The sequence below is a fragment of the Azolla caroliniana genome, unplaced genomic scaffold (genome assembly GCF_043228905.1).
Source record: "Azolla caroliniana isolate FFs.n. ecotype wild unplaced genomic scaffold, voAzoCaro1.0.p SCAF_17, whole genome shotgun sequence".
Classification (NCBI taxonomy): Eukaryota; Viridiplantae; Streptophyta; class Polypodiopsida; order Salviniales; family Salviniaceae; genus Azolla; species Azolla caroliniana.
In genome coordinates, this window is record NW_028230452.1 from 3,784,364 (window position 1) to 3,794,538 (window position 10,175).

The window sequence follows — 10,175 nt, forward strand, 5'->3', positions numbered from 1 at the left end:
AGAAAAATCATTACAATGTCAAGGGTATACGATCTTTTGTCTCTGGAGCGTAAAAAGCGAAAATTCCTAGAAATACGATGTCAAGTTCTGGTTAATTTACTTGAAAATTGCATCCTTGAGCTGTTGTTTTATAATGCAAAACACGGTTTGTGCCTGCTTCCCATAAATCGAGCGTCTACTAAGATATCAGATACATAAGGATGGACCGGCTAACTGAATAATCACTTGCCCCTCACTTGCCCCTCACTTGCCCCCTTGCAATTCAGGTGAGGGCATTTGGGAAATAGAGAAACCGTGGGGGTATTTATAAAATAAGTAAAAATTGGAGGGCAATTTCTGATAATTACTTTTATCGCCCCCCCCCCCCCCCCTTCCCTCTGTAATTGTTGGAAACCAAACCCTACTATGTCTTTTGCTGTTGTTCGTCGTCGATCATGGCGATCCTCTTGAGCTCGTGACGACGCCCCGCAGAGACATTACATTTCTAGGTATTTCCTTTGTCCAGATTCTTTCTTGTGTGCTATTTTTCTCGCACTATTCCATCGATGAAATGTGGATCTGTCTCTTATGATCCGAGTAGATTGCATTGTCAAATAATACTAAATCCTTATCATATTATGTCCAAAGAAATGATGTTTTTTGTTTCAGAAAGTCGTTTTTTTTGACATATTTGAGTTAACATGATCAAATGAATTCTTGTGTTATTTGACCTAATCTGATTGATTAATTTCTGGAATATTTGAGCAATATAAAGATATGAGTATTGGCTTATGTATTTGATTAATATGGATTTAGTTTTAAAGTGGATTAATATGGAATTCGCTCTAATCTGGATTAGATTAATAAGAGGCAGAATCGTTTTCCCACGATCCTTAAGATATCGTTGAAAATAACAATCAATCCTAAGGGGGCTGTAACTACATCTAACTCGCTTGACAATTGGATAGTTGTTTGTAGTGATCGATCTAATGTAAAAGCAACCTATGACATTGGGCTTCCATAATGAACACACCTTAGTTGGAGGATATTTAAGGAGGGGAACTAAATCGGGTACCCACCCCTCATTTTGATCCATAAGAGATCACCACTCAGGTTCTTTATCTTAGCTGTTTTGTTGAGGGTGATGTTTGGTAGTATGGGACAACGAGCCTTGTAGGCAAGGGCTGGCGTGTATGATTGGAATCTTATTGTAAAGGACAAAACAATTCCCGAGGTTTTGAACTCAGTAAGACATTTTTCCACATCGAGGAAGCTAGGATTCACTTAAACAAGGAAGTTGATGTTCTGTTGGATTCGAAGTGTGGCAACTTTCTTGGTATTTTTTACTGCTACCTTTCTGATGAAGATACAGATGATTTGGTCTTGATTGTTTTGCAGATTCCCACATCTTATGCACATGGTTGCCACTTGGTCTGCAACTATTTCGTAAACTAAAACAATGTTAAACACGATACAATAACGTAGAGCTCAAGCAAAAACCAAAACTATAAGACTATTTAAGCTATTAAAACTCACAGATAGAGCTTCCAAGATACTCTTGATTGAGGGCATTGGAGAAGAGAACAAAGCATCCACAAGATCCGTAAATTTCAGCCCTCCATTAGCGTTAAAGCTATGTTTCGAGTTCTACATTCAAAGAGGTTTGCTTGAATAATGCAAGTCTTGCTCATGCTTCTAACTGTCACCTCATCAAAACTTTCTGTTTAGCCAACTCACTTATCCACTTATAATTTTTAAGGGATTTTATGTAGGATCTAATTTCAAATTGACCTTATATGGCCCGACTTTATGGTTAGATGCACACAATCCTGCACATATTGGAAACCTATGTTAACTAGTTTGATCACATGCCAATCCAAATATTTGCAGGCCTTACCTCTTGTCTGGGGATCACTTGATCTAGGTGGTTTGACACTGGCAGTGCGATGTTGGTGTTTCACTCAATTTTAAAAGCTCTAGAAGAGGTAATAAAAACAGAAGTTATTTAAATAGTATCACAAAAGAAAACGAATATATCCCCTCTGGTGACATCTGCATAATATGCCCCATGTTTCCGAGCTTCTAGAGGAGATTGCTATACTATGTACAAATATGACTAACATTAGAGGCCAACTTTCCAGAAACTATAGATGAGGAGATCGTGAACTATTGAACAATTGCAGCAAGATGTCCACAAAGCCATTATTTGCCAATGAGGTGCATACATTACCACACATCCTCTTTTACAGTCCCATATTACTTTGAGAAGTTTTTCATTGTTCGTAGCTTATTCTGTACTTTCAAGTCTTTCTGTTGTATGGATGAGATATCACATAAAATCATGTGGGGACTCTTTGGGTCCCATAGGCTGCCGCAAATTCAAAGATGGTAATATGACATTTCTTTCTTTTGCTGTATTTGTCATCCTTTCTCTAACGTCTCACAATAGTGACAATTATAGATTTTTGAACGAGATAAAAAATAGTTTAGTCATGAGAAATTGACATTCAAGAGAGAACGTTCCATAAAATATGAACTACATACTGTGAAGATCATAATAATGAACATTCCCGCATAAGAGAATCGGTCTCCTTGGGTTCGTTGCTTGCCATTGTAAATTTCTTATGTATGATTAGCCATTCTTAAAACACAATATGATCATAATGAAAGCAGTAGGGTTTCTGATTCCTACAAGGTTTCTGGATCCAATAATAATTTTTGTTTCAAAATCTTTCTTACTTTCTCTTATGAGGCTGTTTGTATTTTGGTCACAAGCAAATGACTTACAGTCGCATTGCTCAAAGGAAGCAACAATAGGAGAATCTATGAATTTCCAGGTGGTAGTGTTGGTGGATGGAGCATCAAAACAACTCTTTCCTCTTGTTTCAAAGGTTCAACTCCTAGATGCCCAAATATTCAATTTCTGTCAGATCCTGCTGAAGTTCTTATTGACAGCGATTGTTTTGTGTAGGATGTTCCAAAAGCTTTGCTTCCAGTTGGGAATCGTCCTTCACTCTCCTACGTCTTGGAGCTTCTTGAATCTAGTAATCTCAAGGACATCATTGTAGTGAGTATTGTTTTTGTTAATAATGAGCTGTTCTTATGCTATTATGAGGTGTTTCATAGGTTCATCACCTCTCAAAATTCTAGATCATTTAGATGTATTTTTTGGTGCAAATTTTATAGAAGACTATTCTACACTGTAACATTTCTCTTGCATATGTATACGTGCAAATATACATGGTATCCATTTGTTGCTTCTCTTTTTATCTCATGTCTCTCGACCACAAAGGGGTTAATAGATATATTGTCAGCTGGTCTAGCTATTGACTAATAAATAGATAAAAGCTGTCTTAGGCTACAAAGGTTATGCTATGGGTTTTCATCCTTTATGCTATTTGTTCACATTTTTTGGACAGCGTGAATGCATGCAAGCTTATTGGCGTTGTTTTAACTAATAGGACGATTTGAACCTGTTCCTTTAGGTTTCTTTACTATCGTCAATGTAATCCAGATCATGCTCAAGAACATCTGTCTTTAAAGCTAACAAACCTTGTTCTTTCTCAACCTAAACAATTGCTGTGTCAATGGGTGGCATACTTCTTTGGCAACACATTCATATGAATAACAGTAAATGATCTTTGCTTGCTCAAAACAAGTAGGTGGTGATGGAGGTATATGAGATTTTGCATCATTTGTGAACTTCAATTAGATTATTGGATGATTTGATATAAAAACCATGACATAACACGTCACTGATATTATAAACCTCCACACATTTTTTAGCTCATAATTGTTTAAGATGTTTTTATTTGGTACATTAAACAAACTGATAGGTCTCCGTGTAGATTGAATCTATTCTCATTTTGGGATTCTAAGGCGAGAGAGCATAGAAATCGTAAAACTTGTCAATGAGGGACAAATGTGAGGAATAGACTATAAGCTTGGTCGTTACTATTACGAACACATCAATATGCAATACTAATACATGTGAATGCTATTGCTAACACATCAATATGCAATATTTGGAGTGCTAATGTAGTCTACATGAGTTCCATACGTCATGCTATACATGATGGCTAGAATTTTGCCAGTAGGTCTTCTAAATTAGTGTATCCTTGGAAAAAACTCACTTAAGCCTCATGTGCGCTCATAAGATAAGACATTCTAAATGTCATGCACATTTGTCTCTATTTTGTTTAATTGTTTGAACATCACTCGATGGTAAAATTTATCTCTTGACATATCCCCAATTCTCATATAGGAATGGAGCGAATGATGTCTCATATCCTTGCCTATGGACTTCGCATGGAGCATTTAAAACTAACTGAAAACACTAACGTTGTAGCACAGATCAGGTCTTATGTAGGTAAGATGAATGAGAGACCCAATCAGCATCTTGCCCTCTACACTATCTTCAAATATGGGAGAATATTTTTCATGAGAAAGTTTGGATTGTAGATGATGCATGGCAATGATAGAAGGGGCTTGCAACCAGTCATGCCATAGATTTCAAGAAGTTGTTGAAGATATCTATGCTGGCCGAGAAATATTCCTCTATGATGTTGATAGAGTTCCATGCCCAAGAAGTAATGCAGAAGTCCTAAATCTGTTGTTTATAATGTCGCTGGCTGATAAATATTCCTCCATGATGTTGATAGAGTTCCATGCCCAAGAATTAATGCAGAAGTCCTAAATCTGTCGTTTAAAATGTCGCTTTCAAATAATTGCGAAGATGCAATGTCAGGATCACGAGAGATAGATAGATAGATAGAGAGTATAAATAGAATGAAAATATATTATAAAGAAGGAAGAGTACAAAGATAGAAAGTATCTTCGAGGCTTAAGACTGGTGTTGAACCGAATTCGTTTGAGTAATACAATAAACCTCTATTTATAGGGCCTTCAGGAGTATTCATGAATTTTCTAGAATGTTCTAGAGTATCCTAGAATATTCATGAATTTTCTATATTATTCTGGAAAGTTCTAGGACCTAGCTGAAATAATTAATGACAATTATATAATATGTATTATAATAAGTATCCCAATGGTAAGGTTTTGATGTGTATTGTAATGTCAAAGGTTCAAATCCTTTTGGGACAATATTCATAACACATCTCCCTCTTCAAACGATGAGTATTACGAGTTGTCCTTGCTTGAGGACCTGGTTTGGGTACTGTAGATGAAATTCCTCGATAAGGCTTGAGCATTTGCAACATTCCCTGCCGGTTTCCAAGTGTAGTCGCTTGGGATATAGCCTAGCCAATCCACCAAATAATATAGCTTGTTGCGAATAATCTTAGAATCAAGAATAGCAACAACCTTGTACTTTGGTCCATCCTCAAGTTCAATAGGAGGTGGAGGTGGTATGTTACGATTTGGAATAGAACTTACCCGACATGGTTCTATGAGAGAACTATGAAATATTGGATGTAGCCGTACTTGTGGGGGATGATTAAGATGAAAGGTTACATCATTGATTTTTGCATTAATGACAAAAGGGCCTAAATGTTAGTAATCCAATTTGGTACATGGTCTAGTAGTCTTTATATAATGTTGTAATAACCATACTCGATCCCCAATTTGAAAAGTGTATGGAAGCTGATGTCGATCAACATTGGATTTGTGTGCTACTTGAGCTTCTTGTAGACAAGTGGAAAGTTCCGCCTGAATCTGTCGTAGTTGATCTAAATGATCCTAAGCACTAGGATTTGTCGGTAATTTGGGAGCTTGAAATAAACACCATTGAGGATCATAACTTGTGTATGCATAGAATGGTGTAACCGTAGTAGAGAAATGTACAGAATTATTATATGCAAATTCTGCAAAATGTAATATGTTGGCTAATTATCTTGTTGATAACTGATGAAGCATCGAAGATATTACTCTAATGTTTGATTTGTACACTTTGTTTGGCCATTAGTTTGTGGATGATAACTTGAGCTAACTTGAGGATAGTTTGCAGGAGACTTTGAGCATTGTGAAGAGATGCTTCCAAAATTTAGATATAAATTGTGGTTCACAATCATTGATGATGTTGTTTGGGAGACTATGGTGACGAAATACTTCATGTATGATTAGATTTGTTGTTTCCTCACTAGTGATATCTTTAGTGTACGGATTGAAATCTGCCATTTTTGTATATCGATCAACTATTGTTAATATAGCGTTGAACCGTGTAGAATGTGAAAGATTTGTAATAAAATATAAAGACAAATTGCCATGCCTTCCTCGAAATCAGTAATGGCTGTAATAAACCACAAGGATGATGTTGATGCGTCTTTGTTCAACATATGTCACATGTGTGAACATAATCTTCGATAAATTTACGTAGATGAGGCCACCAGAATGATCGTGTCAACAAATCCAAGGTCTTATTGACACCAAAATGCCCAACCATATACATATCATGGTAATGTTGCATGACTTGGAGGTGGGATGACCCATTAGGAACATAAAGAAGATTCTTGTAGAAAAGTAATCCATTATGCCACTTGAATTGCATATAATCCGTATATGAATGTTGTGACTAATAGCAAGATGTACGATTCGGATCAATATGATCTAAAATGTCTTGAGCAAGGACATTTGTCTTGAGACATGATGAATAATATTAATAATGCTTGAATCTAGTGGAGTATCAAAGTCTGTGGCTGCTTCAAGCCGTCCAAGACCTAGAATTACCTGTTTTTGATTATGGACGACCAGATCACGAGGATAAGGGGCTAAATACGAACGCCGTGATAATGCACATGCTTTTCCTTGTTTTCTTGGACGAAAAGTAATCTTAGAATAAAAAAGAGTAAGGAATTGTGCCCATTTAGCCCGTCTTCTGGTTAATACTCGAGCACTCAGAATATATGTGACGTTTATGTGATCACTAAGTACAATTATTTGATGAGGAGAGCCTTCCAAGAAATGTTCCCATTGTTCAAAGGAATCAACTATAGCTAAGAGCTCCTTATCATGTACCTCATAGTTGATCTCAGAAATATCAAAGTTGCATGAATGGAAAGCCATTGGGTGTAGCTTCCCATCATCACATTGTTGTGGCATAATGCTACCAAGTGCAAAATCTGATGCATATGCTTCAATTATAAATGGTTTTTATGGATCAATATGAGCTAGAATAGGGGTGGATGTAAAGGCCTCCGTAAGATCTAGAAAAGCCTTATCTGCATTAATAGTCCAAACAAATGATTGCTTTTTCCTTGTGTGAGAGGCAAAATAAGAACACCTTTTGTACTTGAGTTGGATCCATAGAGAGTCCTTTAGAAGAGATGATATACCCCAATAATTCTACTTGTTTGCAGTCAAAACCACACTTCTCCAATTTTGCATAAAGGCCATATTCTTGAAGTCGTTTCAATAGATCATCCAAGTAGATGACTAGAAAGGTGTCCAAGAGATCTCGAAAAATGTCATTAACCATGCGTTGAAAAATTGTTGGTGCATTTGTGAGACCAAACAACATGATTGTATACTCAAAATGAATGTATCGAGTTCAGAAAGCTGTCTTCCACTCATCTCTCGGGTGAACTTGTCACAGGTTATATGCACCTCATAAATCAATCTTTGTAAAATATTTTGCCCCACTAATCCTTTTAAGAGACTAGAGATCAAGGGGTGTGCATACCTATTCCTGGCGATAACTTTATTCAAACCCCGGTGGTCCCCTACTAGACAAAGCAAACCGTCTTTTTTTCTTCACAAAGGAAATGGGTGCACTAGTTAGAGATTTTGAATGTTGAATGAATCCGTTACTCAAGCTCGGTTGGTGACAAATTGTAGATTGATCCCCATGATAGTTCCGTTCCATAAATAATGGAATTGCAGCATAGTCATCATATGAAATTCTGAATCTAGAAAGTTGGTTCCATCTATAATAGGCTCTTTGGGAAGTTGAGGAATTATTGAAGATATAATCGTGGCATTGGAGGCCATGGAATCCTTGTGAAGCGGAAAATGGATTTTTGTCACTAGGTGCACAAGGGGCTGCCGACTCTCTGAATGACATTTTAACTGGGACTCTATATTGTTGTTTGGAGAGCTTTCTCAATTGGGTTGGGATGGAAATAGAAAAAAAGAAACAGATTGTTGGCTGCTCAAAGAAAACTGATTTGAATGGGAGAAAAAAATATGAGTGGAGGTTATGGAGATCTCACAATTCTGATACCATGTGATAAAACTGTTTTGAATTGTAGTAAGGTGCCAAAGAATCTAAATGTAAACAATAACTGATTTGGATGGGAGAAAAAAATATGAGTGGAGGTTATGGAGATCTCACAATTCTGATACCATGTGATAAAACTGTTTTGAACTGTAGTAAGGTGTCAAAGAATCTAAATGTAAACAATAACTGATTTGGATGGGAAGAAAAAATATGAGTGGAGGTTATAGAGATCTCACAATTCTGATACCATGTGATAAAACTGTTTTGAACTGTAGTAAGGTGCCAAAGAATCTAAGTGTAAACAATAACTATTTCTTAGTGAGCCTCAAGGTCTTTAAATACAAAAAATGAGAGTGTAAACAATAACTATTTCTTAGTGAGCCTCAATGCCTTTAAATACAAAAAATGAGAGTGGGTTCGTAGCAGATGGGTCAATGGAAGAGGCTAAAATATGCCCTTTTAGAGAGAGAAGAACGTGTAGACAGATAGTGTAGAAGGGAGAGATTATATCTGGGTCTGTCATCCTCCAAGTTTTGGCACCTTAAAATTGATGCATCATTATCGTCTCTTCTTTAACATCTTTTTGGTTATATATTGTAGAAACCATTGATTAGGATAGAGCTGGCTTGATTTTCAAGAATATTATCTTTGATGTAGAGAAGGTACATAAAACCTGGTGGTATATACTCTAGGTTGTTATAACAATTGGAAATTGTGTGTAGCTTCAGTCTTAGTAGCTGTAATCTACAAGACATTTCTGTTTCTGTTCCAGGTAATAGCAGGCACAGAAGATGCAGTTTGTATTGGTGGGTGGATTTCTGGAGCCTATGAGGATCGACTGCGTGTAGAGGTGCAAACTCTTCGACATGAATAGGGAAATTGATATGGATTATGATGAATAATTTTGAAGGGCTTATTTAATTGTCTTATTGAAGGTTGCATCTGTTGCTGATGATGCTGGCACAGCAGATGCATTGAGAGCAGTTGGCCACCGTCTTACAGCAGATAACATTTTGGTATATGGGTATAACTTGTGCAGGACACACTGCTGAGCTGTATAACACTGGATTATTCAAGTTCTGAGTTTTGATGTCTTCTTTTGTATGTGCAGATTGTAAGTGGGGATCTCATTTGTGATGTTCCTCTTGGTGCGGTGGCTGCGACACATTGCAGGAAAAAAGCAGCAATGACAGCACTTCTATGTTCTCGTTCAGCAGCTAGTGTTTCTGATGGAAGTACAACAAGTGGCAAAGAGAAGGCTAAACAGCAAATTCCTAGTGATATAATCGGTCTTGATCCTTCCTGCGAACTTCTGACATTCCTTGCTTCAGGTATGCACCTATTTATGATTTTGATTATATGAGAAAAGTTCCAAATGTCGCTATTTTCTTTGCCTATGAAGGCTTTAAGTTGAACATGGAAACAACAGACTAACAATAGTTCTTGGGTCACATTGGTAGTGAATTACCTGAAAAGTTAAGTTGATATACCCATAAATCAGTGTTTTATGTGTTAGGTAGTCCAGAGTCATTAACCTGAACATATTGAAACATCAGTTCCATATGCTGCATATGGAGTTGATGTATCAATATGTTGAAGTTAATGTGTTGATATGCAATCATCCAATATACAAACTTCAGGTTACACATACAATTTTGAAGCACCTCATGCATTGATCTGACTATGTACATGGAGAATGCATGAGCTTCATCTAGAAATCTATGGACGTGCCACTTTTGTCCAAGGATGATATCTGTAACATGGCTGCTGTTGAATCATTATGCCCTGAAGCATTGTCTATCTAGGGGCAATGCTTTTGCAAGTCTATTTTCAATACCTGACAGTATCCTGAACTATTAATTCAACATGCAAATTGCAAGGTGTAATTTGTGCATAATGTAAACCCCCTCAACGTCAGAGAGGCTGAGAGGTTAAGAATCCCTTTATATGATAGATTGAGTAGATGGGTTTAAAGAAGGAAATAATTGTTGTTGATTTGTTATATTAGGTCAGAAATTATATT

General features: G+C 36.7%; 1 protein-coding gene across 1 annotated transcript in view; it reads left to right on the forward strand.

Moving 5' to 3' along the window:
• The first annotated feature begins 378 nt into the window (after positions 1-378).
• Positions 379-10,175, forward strand: part of LOC147852883 (transferases/nucleotidyltransferase) — an 18,153-nt gene continuing 8,356 nt past the window's right edge. Inside the window, exons 1-6 of the mRNA XM_087332993.1 lie at positions 379-488; positions 2,755-2,870; positions 2,951-3,046; positions 8,925-9,002; positions 9,088-9,168; positions 9,264-9,483. Of these exons, the coding sequence (XP_087189119.1) occupies positions 2,805-2,870; positions 2,951-3,046; positions 8,925-9,002; positions 9,088-9,168; positions 9,264-9,483 (541 nt within the window). The 5' untranslated portion in view covers positions 379-488; positions 2,755-2,804. The remainder of the gene's footprint in view (positions 489-2,754; positions 2,871-2,950; positions 3,047-8,924; positions 9,003-9,087; positions 9,169-9,263; positions 9,484-10,175) is intronic.